The sequence below is a fragment of the Camelus ferus genome, chromosome 2 (genome assembly GCF_009834535.1).
Source record: "Camelus ferus isolate YT-003-E chromosome 2, BCGSAC_Cfer_1.0, whole genome shotgun sequence".
Classification (NCBI taxonomy): Eukaryota; Metazoa; Chordata; class Mammalia; order Artiodactyla; family Camelidae; genus Camelus; species Camelus ferus.
In genome coordinates, this window is record NC_045697.1 from 8,774,181 (window position 1) to 8,793,108 (window position 18,928).

General features: G+C 42.9%; 1 protein-coding gene across 1 annotated transcript in view; it reads right to left on the reverse strand.

Annotated features, from left to right (window-relative positions):
• Positions 1–3,391: 3,391 nt before the first annotated feature.
• Positions 3,392–18,928, reverse strand: part of BOD1L1 (biorientation of chromosomes in cell division 1 like 1) — a 48,567-nt gene continuing 33,030 nt past the window's right edge. The window contains exons 15-26 of the mRNA XM_032494161.1: positions 18,306–18,379; positions 17,600–17,672; positions 16,299–16,378; positions 14,107–14,191; positions 13,674–13,747; positions 12,572–12,647; positions 12,456–12,490; positions 11,365–11,410; positions 9,426–9,475; positions 9,247–9,328; positions 8,690–8,843; positions 3,392–4,674 (exon numbers count right to left, since the gene is read on the reverse strand). Coding sequence (XP_032350052.1) covers positions 4,557–4,674; positions 8,690–8,843; positions 9,247–9,328; positions 9,426–9,475; positions 11,365–11,410; positions 12,456–12,490; positions 12,572–12,647; positions 13,674–13,747; positions 14,107–14,191; positions 16,299–16,378; positions 17,600–17,672; positions 18,306–18,379 — 947 coding nt within the window. The 3' untranslated portion in view covers positions 3,392–4,556. The remainder of the gene's footprint in view (positions 4,675–8,689; positions 8,844–9,246; positions 9,329–9,425; positions 9,476–11,364; positions 11,411–12,455; positions 12,491–12,571; positions 12,648–13,673; positions 13,748–14,106; positions 14,192–16,298; positions 16,379–17,599; positions 17,673–18,305; positions 18,380–18,928) is intronic.

Genomic DNA, 18,928 nt, shown 5'->3' on the forward strand with positions numbered 1-18,928 from the left:
TGTAAGCACTCACCCTGGCGTCCCCGATGCCTAGAGTGGGCCTAGCACGTGCTGGAATCTTAGCAGATGTTTATTGAATGAGTGGCCTCACTTTGTCCTCACACAACCTGCGATCAGAGGGACAGGTATCAGAGTTCCTATTTACAGATGAGGACTCTGAGACGTGGAGAGGCCAGGTGATTTCTTCAAGGTCACGCAGAGCGCGGCCGCTGCATCAGGACCCCCGAGAAGACAGCCTGCTCCCTTGCATAGCTGTTCCCTCGCCTTTTAGCACAAATAACATATTTCAGTTTCTTTTGTTGTTGTTAAATCATCTTCTGAGGCCTAACTTGGAGATGTTTATTTCCATCATGGGATATTTTGGACGGGCTTTGCAAAGGGAAAGGGCCAGAAGACTGTGCTTTCAGAGGAAGGGGGTTGGGATAGGGGGAGAGAGCTTACTGGGGAGATTTATGTCACGGAATCACAGCAAACGCTGTCACTCCGTCTGAGTAAGTGTGGCTAGAAGCAGGAAGGGGAGGACAGGATATCATGGTAGCACACGGGCTTAATGGAATGTCAAGGGAACAGATGGGACTGAGCTGTCCTGGCAACTGTCAAAGGAAGAAGTTTGAGACACAATCTCGACACAAAGGCAGGTGGACCGGGGCTGGAGACCCGTGCTTCCTGTGCATTCAAAAAGGGCTCTTAGTGAAGTAGCAAAAGACATCTCTCTAGAATCAATCCATATTCAGGTCGGAAGTAAGGAGGGGTCCAGGGAGCGGGGGTGGAGAGTGGACACATCTATTTAAGTTTTTCTTAGTTTTGTTTTTAAATGAAGTGTAGTTGATTTACAATGTTTTCAGGTGTACAGCAAAGTGATTCAGTTATACACACACAAACACACATATATATTCTTTTCCCTTATAGGTTATTACAAGATATTGAATATAGTTCCCTGTGCTATACAGGAGGTACTTGTTGTTTATCTATATTGTATATAGTAGTGTGTGTCTGTGAATCCTAGACTTCCAATTTATCCCTCTCTTCCTTTCCCCTTTGGTAACCATAGTTTGTTTTCTATTGGACACATTTATTGAGACATAGATTTCACTTAAAAATTAGATTTACATTTTAAGACTCTGAAATGACCAATAATATATTCTTTGATACTCCAAGAATGTTTACTGGGGAAATAATCTTTTTGAAGGACCAGCAGACCCCAAATGACAGGGATGAAATGAACAACACTGTTTGAGGGTAAATAGGGACACACAAGCCCCAACAGGAAAAGGCAAATTCTTGTTGAATACATCTTTCGGGATGAAAAAAATGTTAGTTTGACGCTTTCAAGTGAGACTTACGGAAGACTGACAAATTGGTTTCCATGTAGAATAACAACTTTTGAGTTTTCATGATAAACTTATTTTGAGAAGATGACATTTGAAAAAAAAAAACAGCATGGGGCAGATTCTGCCAATGGTGACAGGGAGCACATTTATTAAAAGCTAATGGAGGGGGGAGGGTAGAGTTTACTGGTAGAGGGCCTGCTTATCATGCAAGAGGTCCTGTGTTCTATCTCCAGTACCTCCATCAAAAAATAAATAAATAAACCTAATTAGCCCCCCATCAAAAAAAAAAAAAAAAAGAAAAAAAAAAAGAAAAAAAGCTAATGGAGGGGGAGGGTATAGCTCAGTGAAAAAGACTCATTCAGAAAAAGTATGACTAGTCTTGATTAACAATTCCCAAAAATTGGGAGTTTGGGATTTGCAGATACAAACTACCATATATAAAACAGATAAACAGCAAGGTCCTACTGTATAGCACAGGGAACTATATTCAATACCTTGTAATAGCCTATAATGAAAAAGAATATGAAAAGGAATATGTATATGTATAACTGAATCACTGTGCTATACACCAGAAACTAACACAACATTGTAAACTGACTATACTTCAGTTAAAGAAAAAATAAAAGTCGAAACAGAACATGGAGCTGGAATCATCTCCTCCGTCCCAATCTCAAATCAGTTAGATTTCACCAGTTGTGGCAGCGTTGGGGAAGGCCTCCCTGTATCCCAGCCCTGCAGCCGCTAAGCCTGCTGTAGAGGTGGGAAGATCAGTCCTCTCTCCCGTGGGCTCTGCAGGAAGGACCCGGACCTGGGGTTAGAAGACGGTTCACTCCCAACTTGGCTAACTCACAGTGAGCTCACCTGATGGCCATTCCTAACTAGTGGGCTTGGCCAGCTGGAGTTGGTGGGTTCTAGTCTTGAAGAAGTCTAAGTGGTGGGGAGGAGCGGGGCAGGGACGAGGCCTGCAGTAGGGAAGGGAGGCCCCTCTGCAGTTGCAGAGGAATTAGCCACATCACTTTCAGCCAGGGGACACTGCCCCTTCAGGACGTCTTGCTGGATTGTCCCAGCCTTGTGTCAGCTCTGCAGATGCGGGACTGCTCAGGTTCACAGAGAAGGAGCAGTGAGGCGTGGCAGTTGGAACTAGGCTGGGACCAGGGAAGTGGCAAGTTTGAGATGGCGTGCAAGTGCTTCTTTGTGGGTTCTTAGGGGGAAGCTACTGGCATTTGTGGCTTGACATTGCTGTGGGGCCAGGGACTGTCCCGTGCATTGTAGGATGCTCAGCTTCCGGACCTCCTCCCTCCTACCGAGTATGTACCTAGTGGCACCAAATCATCGTGATGACCAAGAACTGCCCCCATGTATTACCAGTGCCCCACGGGGTGGCATCTCCTCCCTACATGGGTTTCAGAACCACTGGAGATTAAATGATTTAGCTGAGTTCCCCACTGGAAAATTCCTTAATGCAGCTCCCATGTTTACTTCCAACTTTATTAAGAGGTAGCATTTCCTCACAACCCAACTACTTAGTCCCTGTAAGGCCACTGCCTGGAGCAGGCATAACTCAACCGAGTAACGGTGGCTTCACGTTGAGAGCACATTTTCAGGTGTGCACTTCTGGTGAACCGATCTCAAGCTCACAGTGCAAAGATGGTTAGCCAAGGAGTTTGTGCCCTGGTACCTGGTCTGGCTTCTTACTCTTAATTAACTTTAAGGCAGATCATTTTACATTTTTGAGCTTTGGTAAAACTCAACCATATAAGTGAAAATGAGGAGTTCTCACGTTCCTCCTCTCCCAAGCCCCTTCCAGATCTACCGAGAGAGAGGCCATCATGGACTCAAATATGATGTGAAAATGGAACAGTATATCTAAGACCAATTATTTAGAGAGAAAAAACAGTTTTCACAGGGAGAGATTTTAAAACAGGGAGAAAAAAAATCTGACCACGCAACTTTTGGGAAACATTTTATAATTTATATATAAAATCTCAGTAAGAAACAATGTAAAATGACAGAAATATCCACCTTACATTAAGAGTCCAAAAAAAAAAAAATTTCACACACACTGAATGTAAATTTTAATTATAAAACAAGAATATGAACAAAACATTTTAAAATAATCTCAATTATTTGGCAACTCATCACATCATTGCTAGAGACAAATTTGATCTTAAGAAAAGTTTAATCTTATGAAAAACTTAAGTTGGACAGTTTGCTCATATGGGAGTTAAAACATGTTTTAAAAAGAACCTGGCAATAAAGCCAGTTTCTATCTTGAAATCATTGCGTATAAAACAACATAAAATCCTGAAGCTCGATCGACAGGAGTGACCTAATCTTCAATGCATTTCTCATCATTGAAAAGACACTATGGAACATATGGGTGGAAGCCTCGGAACAGCACAGAGGAGAGGAACGAACACCCACAGAGGCGTTTCTGCTGCGGTGACGGATGTAACTTCACTTGACCCAGAACCTCCTGTGCCGGTGGGGCTGGTAGTGAAGTCACAGATGCGAGTATAATCTAAAAACAAGTGACATTCTTAAAAAACAGAGTCACAACTGTGAGCAGAAAAGCAATGGAGGTCCTTTCTTGAGCTAAACTACTTTACTTGGATACATGCGAGAAGAGCCTATTTCCTGCCAGGTCGGATTCAGATAGTTACAGGGCAGGCGGCATCCTAAAACATCTCTACTGATGACTGCATAACATTTAAAACCCTTTTTATTTTAATTAAAAAAAATAATAAAATAAAATAAACAGATATATAGTAAAGTCCACAGATAAGTTTTCTCTGTAAAATAAATAAAGTGTTCATTGATTAGCATCATACACAGAGTAAAATACAACCTATTTATACATGTTTATATACTGTACATGGGTTACCGGGAGACAGCCTGGTGTCTGGTGGGCTGGAAGGGTTTGCGTTAGTGACGCGTCACATCGGGAAATCCCAATCTCGAATGTTAAAATATACAACTACTTTGTTTAGAGTTCAGATACAAAGTAAACTTATTTTCTTTTATCTGAAATAAATGTACATAATACCTTCTATGAACAATAGTTTATAAAGCTGTTTAGAACATAACAAGAAAAAGCTTGCACCTAGGAACCTGGAGCACATGCACGTCCTTCCCCTGGTTGAAGGCAGCAGCCTGTGGCCCCAAGGCCCGCCCCCTCTCTCCACTGTGTCCCCGAGTCGACCAGCAGGGGCGCTGCAGGCAGGATTACCGCTTGGCCTTCTTCCCAGGGGCCTCCTCCACGCGCTGCTGGCCCCTGGTGCGCGCAACGGGAGGGCTGGCCTCTCTCTTGCGCTTGGCAGAAGGGGAGAGCTGTGCCTTTGATCTGCAGTGAACAAAAGTCGAGGCCGAGGTAAGACTTAAAAGGAGCTGCTTCAAGTAATCTGGGAGTTCTTTAAAATACGTTAGAGTTCTAAACTTGAGAGCCGAGAAGAGAAAACCGGGGTAACGGCTACACAGGAGAAAAGGAGGCTCTAGAGGAGCCCGGCCTCCCGTGCAAACAGGGCGCCAGCGGGCAGTTAGGAAGCCCGTGCCTGCTTCAGCTCTGCCTCGCCCGACATGTTGCCCTTGGTCAAATCCACTTTCTTCTCTAGGCCCTAGTTCTTCTGTCTAAAACATAAAGAAATCAACAGCCGGTCCCACGCTGAGACAACCGGCAAGAACACAGCAGCGCGGCAGCCTGTGTCTGAGCAGGGACACGGCCGAGCTTCGTGCAGGACAGCTGGTGGCGTCAGAGAAGGCACAGGAACTTGAGAAGAGTTTTCTGCCCTGTCTCCCTGCCAGGAGCCTATCCCTGCTCTCCATTCTGCCTTTAGAGTGATTTGTCGGAAACTTCAATTAATCATGTTAAAGTCACTATCTTGTTTATCTGTCTCTACAGAATCAGAGCCTGCATCTTAGCAAGAGCCTCTGTGAGTGGTCTGCACATAATGAACCAGGCTTGCCTGAGAGTCTTCTCCTCACATGTAAAATAAGGAAAAGTGCTACATTGTACCCAACAAGGACGGATGGGACAGCCTATGTGCAACGTGCCTGGCACTTCAGTTTGCCCCCTTTCCGTAAGCTGGGTACGATGACGCATATACCTGTTGTAAGTGTGCTGTGAAGATCAAACGTGATGAGACATCAGAGGAGTTTTTGTATACTGTGAAGTCTTAGTTTTTGATGCTGTAATGTACAGAAAGCAAGACAAGTCCCTGATCTCAAGGAAGACGTTTATAACTCAGAGGGGGGAAGGAAAAGGAACACACTGAAGGCAGTGGCCTCGGCCGCCCTCACTGCGCAGCCCTGACCGGAGGTGCAGCGGGAAGGAGGAAGACGGGCCGAAGCAGACGGGGCGGCGTCCTGAAGGGGGGTGGTGTCTGTGCTGGGCGGAAGGACCTGGCTGCCTGGGGGCTGGTGGCGAGGGGGCTCCTCAAGGAAGAACCAGCACCAGCAAAGGCTCGGAGCAGGCTGGGCACAACTTGTGGGAAGCGGGAACTGGGCGGTGGGGAACGTGCAAATGGGCCAGTGGCTGTGCCTCAGGGGGCTCTCCTGTTGCCTTGCTGCCCCTCCAGTGCTCTGGGCTGTTATCTGCTCGATCATGCTGCACCAATTTAACCAAGCATTCAGATCTGTGACCACTCGGAAAGAAATACGCTTGGCCTTCGGTCCCGGTGGTGGGAGTCTGCACGTAAGGCTCACAGGATCAAGGACAAGCCTGTGCGGGAGGCCATGAGGTGGGACAGACTGGCGAGGCCGCCAGGACTCCTTCTGGCTGCTCTTCCTGGTCCTGTTTGGAGTAGGTTTCCATTTGGGAAACCAAGTGATTCCCAAAGACAGTTATTTGGCAAGACAGAAATTTTAGAGAAACTTAGGAAGAAAGCATCACTGCACCAGAAACAGTCTCGGGGCTAAAAGTGACCCTAAGTGTAGGCAAGACCCAGCCTCCTACTGGGGGAGATTTGCTTTTTTGCTGGTAAATAAATTCTCTTTTACTGATTTTTGGCGCTGTCTAGGAGAGACTGTTTGTGGGCTGCCACGTTTGGACGCTGTGCATGTAGACGGCTCGCTGGGATGCTTTCTGAAACAGATTACAGAAACACCGGGCAGGGGAGCACTGGGCACGCCAGGCCCTGGGACTCAAGAAAGGTCCAGGCTCCTGGAGGGCAAGGCAGGGAATGGGGACCACAAGCAGGAAAACGGTTGGCTTTCTGGCCCATTGCTGGGGAGCAGAGCTGCGTTTCATCATGAAGACTAACTCTGCTTGCAAGACTCTGGCTCTGCCTTCACTGTGCAGGATGGCATGTTGTGATTTGAAGATGAATCTGTGATAAACAGAAAATACCCTGGCTGGTGAGATAAGATCCCAAAATGCTCACCAGAGCAGAACGAGGGGCCAAGACTGATGAAAGCACAGTTCACGAAGCTGAATGGTCAGGCCCCGTTACTGGGTCCAAACAGTCGATGGGCCCAGTATCAGGGAGAGGAGGTCTGACTCCTGAGCTGAGCTGGTGCGCAGCTCAGGCCGAGGGAGCCAGCAAGCCGGGGCGAGCTGAGGTGCGGTGTCTAGGAGACACGGCGGACAGTCCTCTTCCGGATTCATTAGCACACACTTCGTGTAGAACATTTGCTTCTTAAAGAAAATAAAGGTAAACTGAAGCTGAACGAACAAAAGGAGAAGACCTGGAAGCTGGCCCCCAGTGTGTCGGGGCAAGTTGTACGGGGGGCTCCCAGGGGAGAAGCTGCGGGGAGGAGGCTTCCACGGAACACAGGAAGAGAGCTGGGGAGGCGACCTACCCGGGCCCCGAGGCAGCGTGCAGGAGCCGAAAGACCCTTCCAGAGGAGCTGCTGGGTAGTGACGGGGGCACTGACGGGTAGGCAGTACCTCCCCAGACCCCATCTGACCCTGAGAATCTGTGAGGTTGTAACCACTCCAGAGCCCTGGAACCAATCAACTGAGGCCGAGGTATCTGGAGGGGAAAGAACCCGCCTGTAAGTCACAGCCCCTCGAGTGCATTGAAGGAGAAGCACCAGTAACCCAGGTGATTGCAGAGCCACACGTCACATATGGTTTATTTTTGTGGAATGAATTTTAAAAGGCAAATCTGTTAGCTACTTTCAGACACTCAGGGGGAGATGCCGGGAAGAGCTACGGAAACTTCTCTGGGTTGGGCTCCACTGTACTGGACGATCTTCCAGGACTGTTAAGGGGGAGGCGGTGGTGCTGGGCGGTGTCTCATCCGAGTGCACCCCCATTCTGTCTACCAGCAGGAACCCTGATTCTGTGGCTTCCGTCTACCCGAGCTGCCCCTCCTAGACAACACTTGTGCGACCACCACCGCACCTCCAGCCCTGTGAGCGCGAGTCTTCTGGCTCTAAAATCTGATTCTCTCAGAAACTAACCAGGGCACGAATGGCTAATAATGTACAAGTTTGGAGGAATTAGAAATAGGTTGTTTTTTTATGTAAACATATTACTTTATACTACAGTGGCAGGTGTTAGTAAGTGATACTCTTGAAATAAATGTTCCCGAACTTTCTGACTAATCTTGGGTAGTGAGATTATAGAAGACGATGACAAGATGAACAGCTTGTGAACCACGTTAAAAACAAAGTATTCTTGCTTCAGAGAAAGCTAAGACTGTAAAGAGACGCAGCATTTCTCAAAATGTGCTGTGGGGAAAGGAACGCCGATGCTAACAGGCACAGCGACACAGGTGAGGGTGTGCAAAGTCTAACTGACGAAACTAAACAGGTTTCCTCCCTTCAGGACTAGGACAGGCCCTTAATGTCAATGTACAGTGTGGCTTACGAAGGAGAGAGAACTCAGTGGCACTCCCCAAACTCATTTGACCACGGTCCTCTTTTTTCCAGAGGCCTCTGGCTCTCCTAGGGTTTGGGAGAACGTACTCTGGGAAATGTACGCAAGCCCAAAACGGCCGCACTTAGGTGGTTTCAGGGGGCGGGCCTGTCCCAGGTGCTCCTTAGCGCAGGGACGGGCAGGCTGCTCCTCTCGCGCCGCAGCTAAGCGCGCTGCTGCAGGGGCTGCGTTGTATGACCTGTGTTTCCAGCACAGCGTCAGAGGTATCTACTCACGCTCGATAAATATTTGTGAAGGAACTGATCTACCAAACAGGTATCTAAAACCTGGCGAAGAGTCCAAAGTGATCCTCAGAAATGGTTTAAGAAGGAAAACGGGTTCTCCAAGCGGAACTGAAATGTCAGAGGGCTGAGCATGTGCTCTCTGAAGATAAACTGAAAGGAAAGGGCTGATGAGTGGCGGGAGTGAGTCAAAGAGAAGAACCCTGAGAAACCCAAAGCTGCCTGCTGGCTCGGGAAGCTCTCCGTGGCCCCGTTACCTCTGAGCCTCTGATCTGGCGCTGGACCTCGTGGTGGCTCCAGAGGGCTCATCCTCTTCCTCCTCTTCCTCTTCCTCATCAGAATCCTGGTCTTTCTTGTCCTCAGCCGCTTCAGAAACTGATTTCTGGCGTTTTCTTTCCGGCTCGGAGGATTCTGTTCAGAGAGAAGGGTAACACCTGGATTGTACACTTCCCAAGGGCAGAGTCACGCCATTTGGAACATAGGAGATTAGGGACCTGGAGGCAGAAGAAGTGGTTTTCCACTTCCTTTTTGTTTCAGCACTTGCAATTCACAACTGTTTAACTTAATCTCAAACACATTTGGGATAGTTTACTTAGGCAGTTCACAGCCAGCATTTGCGAAAAATTCACATGTACTCAGAAAAGCATCTGGGATGTACCATTTCTGACACAGGATTAGAGCCATTTCACACATATTTATGTAATATTAATACTAGCTGCACCCCACTGGATTTCCCCTCCTCCAAAGAAGGCCTCTTAAAAAGGTGATTCTGAAATGATAAGACTCTGGAATTAAGAATCTGCCAGGAACGTACCAGCATCATCTGACAGAGTGAGCGAACGTTTGGGCTTTCTTCCTCTCCGCCGCACACTCGCCACAGTTTTTTCATCATCATCCTAAAGGCAATAAAATTAAAGTTGAAAGGGTGGTCACTGGAGCATCTACTAAGTTTATTTCTAAAGTTCACGTCTTGATAACAGCGTTAACACTTACATTGCTTCCACTTCGTTCTTGTAGGTTAAGTGTTTCTTTATTGGACTCATCTTTAAGAAAAGGAAAATCTCTGCATTAATACTTTATCAAATTTAATTTCAACAGTCTGGCTTGTAGTCTATGAATGTACCAGAGCTAATTAAGGTACTGTTACACAATTTATCATTATTTTTTACAGCAGCCAAGCAAAGATCGTGGTGGAATACCTAAGCAGAGAGCACAACAGAACAAAAGCCAGGACGCTGAAGTCTGCATATTAGACCTGTCACAAATAAGCTATGTGATCTGGGCTTATTACTTAAATTCCCCAAGCCTGAGTTTTTTCACCTGTGAGATGAGGAGTTGGGCTACACCACCTTCATGGTCTCTCTTTCAGCTCCAATCCCCTGAACCCGAAAAGGGAAGAGGGAGGGGACAACTAGGGAGCCCCCCCAGATGCAGCAGGAACCGCAGGTCAGGATTACAGACTTCACTGAAACCACAATGTAGCTCTATATATAGTACAATTATAGTATATTTCCCGTTTTGTAGTCAGGAAAAATGAGGTCTGAGTAACTAGTTCAGAGTCACATAACCAGCAGGTGGGGTGGTAGGTGGGATTCTTTCGACTCCATGCACTTATATCATGGTATCTAGAGAAGTGACATTTCATAAGTCCATTTTAGGTTGTATTTGCCTATTCTTTATATATTTGCTTTCTGTAGATGTTACCATTTTCTGAGAATGTAGCTTGGTTGAAAAAAAAAAATGAAGCTAAAATTATGAGGATGCTGATGAGACAATCAATAACCCAAAGGTGGACTTAATAGTGAGGAAGACTGTGTCGCTGCCTTTTCTCCAAGTTCACTTTGCTAACACAGAGAGAAGAGTTAAAAACCAAGAACAAGGCCCACAAAGAAGAATCCAGTCTCAAAAGGGTCACCATTACCCAGATTCAGAAAACGACTGATGAACGAGCCTCGAACATAATCACATGGCTTAAAATAGTCTTTAAAGGACATTCAAATTATAAAGATTTCTTCTTCTATGAATTTAATTATAAAATTATGAATAAAAAATGGTTAAAAACGAAACATCAGGAGAATCTTTTGTTAAAAAAAATAAACCTCCTTAATTTTCAAAGAGACAAGAAAAAGCATGATCACAGGATCACACACATAGTTAAATGTGGAAAAACCTTTAAATTACACAGTTGCTTTGCCTTGATATCAGAACATGTACTTTCCTGATCTGACCACGCTGTTTATTTGATTCAAAATAGCTGTCATATTCATCTTTTTTTGCCTATGTCAACACTTAAAAAATCTACCAATCGCTCTTTTTGCTTGTATGTAAAAAAATTTAAACTGTGAATTTAATATATACACGTGGTAAACACTCTGGAAAATGCAGGCAGCAGTAACAACACTGGAGGGCTCCTATCATCTCACCACCCAGAGCTAAACATTATCAGCATTTTGGAATATTTTTTTTCTCCTTGGAATGAGGCCAAAAATACTTCACTGAAACAATTTCCTCTCTTGCATCCTAGCTCTGTAAGCTGCACAGGCTGCTTTCAGAATTCTCCTTCTGAGAACAAGAGCCTCTTGGGCTGAACTCCTGTCTTCCTGATAAGGGTGCCAGTTCCCACGCTGATCTACTTGTCCCTGACACATGTCCTGTAAAGTGTGGTTTGGACACAGTGGTGCCTTCCCTCTTTTGCTTTTTGTTGCCTTCACCCTCCTCCTTAAAGGCTTTCCAGACTAACAGAGAATCTGAGAATGACTCAGATCACAGGAAAAGCCAAGAGCTATGGTCTCTCATGGCTACAAGGACAGCCTTTTCCACCAAGAAAGGCACCCACATCACTGAGAAGCGTGACACTCTACAACCTCCCCTGCCAGCCAGCTCCCCCACCCCTCCCTCAGATCATGCACAGGGCAGGGCTTCAGGTACACACCCGTCTGCATTGCTTTCAGTTTGCTGCCAGGTGGAGACTGTTCTACCTAAATTTAAACAAACAGAAAGTTGAAGTCAGTAGTTTGTCATCATAACACAAAAAGTTAATCAATAATGTAAAGAAGGTTTAGAACTGCTGTTTATTACATAGGCAGCATAGTTGGAGCCTACTTTCTGCAGTTGACTATACCAAGCCATGGCTGCCTATGACTCTGAACACACAGGCCTTTCCAGAAGGAGAACTAGGGCTGCCACAAGCCTCTTCCCTGGCCACTCTGCTGCTGCACCGGGAAACGCGCACCGGAAGTCCCCCAACCCTGGCAAACCATCTTACATGCTGGTAAATGCATTCACACCCTTACATGTGGCTCTTTGTTTCTGTTATCTTGTAAGAATTCTCGTGAGATAATTAATGCAGGTATTGTTATATCCAAGGAAATGGGAGTCTCGAGAGGGTCACATGATTGGCACAGTGTCACAGATCTGCAAGTAAGTGGCAGAGCTGAGGCTTGAATCCCATTTGCTTTTGTTAGGTCAGTGGGCGTGGTTTGTCCCCTTAACAATGCTATCACTGAAACCCAGGCAATGAAGCCTTGATACAATAATTTTGTTGGGTATACACTTCAGAACCAAAGATAAAGAATGTTAGAAAAGATAAAGCAGTACTGTGGATTTTCCTGCACTGAAACTAGCATACATTTTATAAAATTAACTCCACAGAAAGTAGTAAGATGGTGAGACACTTTGAAGGTTTCCAAAAAGAAACTACTATCTAAAAATCATACAAAACAGCTATTTTCCATACTTTAGTCAAGGATGACAAGAAGATAAGCCCCTAAATAATTTTTATATGCCAAGCTCACAAGTGAGGATAGAGCCAGACTGAATTACAACTGATATAATTATGTTTATATGAAGCTATCAGTAATCAGAATATCTTTGGAATGGTTATTTGATGTTTTATTTATGAAAGTCTCTTAAAGCTTTTCAAATACTTAAAACAAAGGTAGTTGAAAATACTAATGTTGCAGTGAACTCTTTCTAGGTCAAGAGCAGACGTCTGAGGAGTTGTCATCTTTTGCAATTACTTACAGTGACGATGCCAGTATCTGTTTTGTAGTCATCTTCTAAAAAATGAAAAATACAAGTCTTAGAAAATCAGTTTGAAAATCTCTTGCATGTGAACTGAAAAGACACCAAATACCTACTTGTTTTTAATGCTATTTCTACAGGGTATTTACGAGGTCTTCCTCTTTTCCTTTTAATAATTACTGGTTGATCTTCCTAAGGGGAAAAGGAAAAAAAAAAAAGCAATAAAAATTTTTCATTCTGTATTATGCAAGTTTGTCTTCCCAAAATAGGATTTAGAGTTCTCTCTTCAGAGGTCTCAAATCCCAGCTGCGTCTCTTAAAAAATACGTGATCCTGGGTTTGGTGCTTCACTGCTCTCAGTGCAATTCCCTCACCTGATAAACATTGCTAACTGGAGTAGAATTTACCGAGTCGTGAGGATTATGGGATTTAGGTAATGGAAATAAGCTCTCAGTGTTAGCTTTTACTTCTGTAATAAATATATGTGTCCATTTAAATGTGGATTTAGTCCTAGTCACTTGTGACCAAATGTGATTACTTATTAAAAAAAAAAAAAGGAGGCCACTGAAAACAAACAGAACTATTAAAAAGTTATATCAAGACTGGCAAACTTGGCAATGTCTAGAAGACCTGGCTGGTGTACAGGTTGTTTCCCTTGATTTATGGGCCTCTGTCTCACGTCACCAGGATTCTGTGCCCTCCTGGTCTCTCGCAAATCTGAAGGGGCCTGGAACGGGTAGTGCTGGAGGTCTGCCTGCTCCTGCAGCCTCCCAGGAGTCCCTGATGTCGCCTTGTCAAACTGGGTCCCGTTCGGCACTTGCCGCAGGCCTTCTGCACACCCTGCTGCTGCCCCCATTTCTTCCTGCCAGACTCCAGGGCTCAGCAGCCCTGTTCTCTGACCTGAACTGGTGCCTGGCCTGGCCGTGCTAAGCTGCCAAGTCAGGAACTAACATGGACACCGAGGTACAGCTCTCGGCCGATCCCACATGGCCGACACAATTAGGTCTCATACAAACGTTTGGATAAAACGAAGATACAGAGAACAGAATTAATCAAAATGACAGTGATCAAGTGTACCGCATGAAATGCTGTCCCAATGTACTAAAAAAAAGCTACTTCAAAAGTACTTAAGAAATATGGGGAATAGCACTGAGTGCATTTTACTTGTTTTTAGTACTTAAATAAATCTGAACAAATAAATACGAAAAACATTCCTCACCTCCTGAGATTTTATGCTGTCATCATCATTCTGCTCTGTCTTTTCACCAGCAGCTTCACCACTGCTATATTCATCTGCAGAGAGAGCAGAGCCCTGTTCACTGCTGGGGACCACAGTCAGCCAGGACACCTACCGAGGGGACCTGTGTCGTCCCTGTCACGTGCACACACAGACTCCGTTCTCAGGCGGACACCACCGAAGTTAATAAGCTGGAGTCTGGTTAGCTGGTAAGAAGCATACTTTGGGTAGGACAGGGTCCAAACTACAAATCCTAAGCCCTAGTGATACTCAGCACATCAGACTGTGTTATAAAAGGGAAGGCAAGTCAGTGAACTGCGGTTTCAGCTGGCGGAGCCTCGTGAGAGATGTGCTGGCTGCTTTGAAGGATTAGTCTCTTCTCAAAACAATTTATCTATGTAGATGTGTTGCTCACCTTTTTCTTCCATGGCCCTTGAAGCAGAGCTGTTTGCCTTAGAACTTGTTTTCGATAACTCTTCCAAATCTTCAGAATTCTCTTCCTACAGAGAAGTTGAACAAGACAAGAAGCTTCTTTTTCATACTTGACCCTACTTCCACTTATCCTCCCCAAAGTTTTCCTTTCAATTTCAACAACATATTCCAAGCAGTATTTTAGATATTTGTTGGAAATTTTTTAAAAGGTAACTATTTTGCTGCTCAGGAGACCATACAAAAAGATAACAAATTCTGCAGGCAGAAAAGCATGAGATAAGGTTCAACTATAAAGCAACAAGGCCATTATTTTTTCCTTGCAAAGAGGAAGTCACTCGGCTCCTTCACCCTGGACTATTTAAGAGAAACTCCAAAGAAAGAACTGAAAGGAATTTACAACAGATTTTTTTTTCTTTGTTGGGTGGTGGAGGGGAGGGGCTGGGGGAAAGGGATAAAGCAGAAGGTAACAAAGAGAACTGCTGATTTCTCAACAGTTGAATTATTTGCCTTTAGTTGCAAAAAAAGTTTTGAGCATGAAATACCAAATTGTTTGTACTATAATACTAATATAATTATAAACAAAAATATACAAATTAAACTTAAAATCAGAATACTGTTTTATAATATTATTATTTGTATATATGATTTTTAAATGAAAATGGTTAAGGTAGAGTATATTTAAATTTAACATTAAAAAATTTACATGAAATTGAAGGGAAAATAAAAGTATACCCTTTAACTGCTTCTCTCCAAATTCAGGAGTACTGTCTCGAGGCTTTTGTTCTGGATAGGGCACGGCAGTGATGGGCTTTTTAAAAGCCAGTTTCTTTCCTTGGCCATGACCAACTGAAATTCATGGCAAAGTGTGACTTTACCACTTTCGTTGTTAAAATTCTTTTACTACGTTTTATTTAGTTTATCAGTTACTGTGTGAAAAAGAGACTATAAGCTGGCTTTAGTGAGCTGGAAGTCAGCTGCATGCTTTTATAAGCTGACAATTACAAAACAAAGTGGAGAAAGACGAATTAGGGAAAGAGAGAGAATGAGAAGAGGGAGGGAGACTGAACAGACAATGGGAAGTACTGAGTCTCAGAAACAGGAGGACACCTAAGAAGATTATCTACCAGGGAATGGAGAAGCCTGGGCCCAGAACAAGAGATGGTAAGAGCAGAAATAAAAAATCGTGAGCCACTTTCCTGAGTCACGGATGAGAATAAGAGTAAAATAATGTCATTTGCAGCAACATGGATGGACCTAGAAATCATCACTCTAAGTGAAGGAAGCCAGAAAGAGAAAGAAAAATGCCATATGATATCACTCATATGTGGAATCTAAAAAAAAAGAAAAAAAGAGGACACTAATGAACTCATCCACAAAACAGAAACAGACTCGCAGACATAGTTAACAACCTTATGGTTACTGGGGGAAAGGGTGTGAGAAAGGATAAATTTGGGAGTTTGAGATTTGCAAATGTTAGCCACTATATATAAAAATAGATTAAAAAGAGCAAATTTCTTCTGTACAGCACAGGGAACTATATTCAGTATCTTATAATAACCTTTGATGAAAAAGAATATGAAAATGAATATATGTATGTATATGCATGACTGGGACATTGTACTGTACACCAGAAACTGACACCTTGTAACTGACTGTACTTCAATTAAAAAAAAAAAAATCCAATCTGGGGGAAAAAAGAACATAGGAGAAAAAAGTAATAACTGAGGAGGGCCCATCGTTGGACTACCTATATTTTAGGAGCTGGAGGTATGGTAAAGAGGATGAATATTCAAAATTTTAAATAGTATGTATCACTGAATTTCACTGTTTGGATACAAGTATTTCTGTAATAAAGCATACTACATTTTGGAAGAAAGCACCTAGAAACCTAAAGAAGTCAATAATACGACTGAACAAAAACCTAAGCAATGATCATATTTAAAATGTGGCATTAATACAATCTTGCAGTTTAAGATTATAAAGTGCAACATTTTTTTTTCTTTGAGAGCCTAAAAAATATACATCTTTTATAATAAAGTGATTATTATTAGAGATACATAAAGTAAAAGGGATACAAGAACGAACTCTCTCTCTATATATATAGATAAAGTAAGTATTCACAGTGATATAATTAGGTTACTTCTAAAACTTAAAATTAAAATGTGGAAAAAATACCTTTGCATCTTGTGGCTCAGTTTCAGAACATTGCCTCTCTGCCGTTTCTATTTTGGAATCCAGGACATCTGGATTATCATCTGTAAATCAGTTTGGACAGAATCACAAAGGAATAAAAGCTAAATGAAAAATGAAATGCACAGTTCTATTTTAAGACCATTTGAGACTTCTTTCTTAGGCTTATGATGCAGTGAAACCAAAGTTATTCTAAACGTCCTTATAATGTCATGTGATTTGAGCACCAAACACTGGCCTTGGCCCTAGCAAACTGAAAAAATAAAAAACAAAACAAAAAAATCTACAAATGCTCAAATGACACCAACAAAGCAGGAGCCTCTATGGAGAGGGCTCAGGACATACAGAGTTCCCAGAGATACCTTTAGCTTCCTGAATGAATTATCACCTAAGAGGCATGGCTTAGTGATTAAGACCATGATCTTGGGAATCAGATTTACTTGGTGGAGATGGTCACAATTTCTCAGAATCTTAATTTCTTTATTTATAAAATGGCAACAATACCTAACACACAGTTATTAGGAATGTGTATAAAGTACCATGAATAGTATCTGCTTACAGCATGAACTCAGTAATTATAAAATGATCACATGCTCCTAACCAAAAAATGAAAGCATTTAATTATCCATTCTTTCCCACATATTATTTAACAAGTGTTTATTAAGTTGGCACTTTGTGTCAGGAATCAAAGTGTAAAAGCCTCTGCACTGTCAGGAGTCATCTGCCACGTGTGGCCACTGAAATTTAAATTAAGTTGACTACAATTAAAAAGTCAGTCTTTCATTCACTGACCACATTCAAATGCTCAACAGTCACACATGGCTGGTGGCTACTACTAGACAAGGCAAACAGAGAACACTTCCATCACTGCAGCAATGGCGTCGTTACGGACCGAGACCACAACCGTATGAAGCACAGAAGGGCTATTATCACATATACGTTACTACGGTGCTTCACTAGTTCGGGGTGGGGGGGACCTGCTTATGATATAAAATAAGGACCTCAGTGACATCTGGCTGGGTCCCAGGCCCAGGTTACAGAGAGAGGCTGGGTTTTTGTGATTTCCAGGGGCTGGGTATTCTGCAGGAACAATCTAGTTTCTCAGTCAAGTCCAGAAAGACCCTGGAGGTATCAAGTAAGTCTGGAAACAAACCAGACTCAAGCGTTATAAAGTAAAAAAATTACTACCCTCAAGAATTTTCTATGTTATTGGCCCACCATTTTGGATACGAAGATAATATGATTCTCAAACACGTCTGAAACAGAAACACAAATACTCTCAGTACCTAGCTCATCTTCTGAAGAGAGGTACTGCTTCTTCCTTTTTCTTTTAGGCATATCCGTTTCTTCCTCTTCAACCTGGAATTAAGAGTGACTATATTAAAGGCAGTAGAATTTGGATCCAAACCTACTAAAAGAGGGCACATATTGTATTAGTTTCTAGCTTTTGGAATAAAATTTCTAAAAATCTAGAATAATACTTCTGACATTTAGATCTGGATTAGATTCATTTTATAAGCTTGAGTCTTCTTTTTTTTTTTTTTTTTTAAGATTTGAATGTAAATCCATTCAAAACATCCAAATCTATTTCTGGTTATTTCTAAAATATGTTAAAATATGCTAAAATAATTCTCTAAAATATATTAAAAAAAATTCTCATTACTATCTCTGAAATCAAGCTATGTCTTATAACTGATGGCATGCCATAAGTTGATTGGCCGCACTTCTCTCCTCTCAGTGGCCCACTAAGGAACTGACGAAAGGCAGTATATGAAAAAACATTCTTGGCGATCCAGTATGGACATGCCCAAATAATCCTGGACCTGCCAAACTACCTAAAGCTTACAAGAGCATAAACAAGTCAAAGTAGTGCGGAGAACTCTTAACATATGCACTCAATTTTTAATACATACAAAGAAGCAAAGCCTTTGTGCACAGAAGGAAACACCACGCATAAAACATGAAATATTTGAATTTCGTATGAAAACCCACCTCTTCAGTAGGATTTTCTCCAACACTATGACCTCTTGTGGCTTCCGTGTTGTCTCTTCCATCACTGGATATCTCTGAGTAATAAATTGGGAAAATGAAAGATCCTGTTTCAACATCATCAGATTACAAGCCTTCAACACCAAAAGTCTGACAACACCAAACACGGGAGAAGGCGTGGAATGACAACTGCCGCACACTTGGGGACAATGCGGCCCATTCAGAAAGCTGAAGAGGTGCCTATCAAACCAGCAACTCCACACCTAGAGTTACAGGGACACTGCATGTACACTGGGAAATTGGTGCGTGGTGGCTCTCTCTGTGGCTGGGACAAGCTGCAAAACCCCTAAATGTCCACTAACAAAAGAAGTAAAACAGTAACTGTGGTATAGTCACACAGTGTGACACTAAAGAGCCACTGAAATAAAGCAACTAGAATTACACATATCAATATGACAAAAAAAGATGGGGATTGTGGAGGGTATAATGTGCATTCAACTATATCTGTAACATTTTAGAAAAAGGTTATGAAGCAAATGTTAACATTTTTATGTCATTTTAAGATAAGACAAATCTAGGTGATGGGTACATGGGAGTTTATAATTATTGCTGCTTTGCTTTGATTG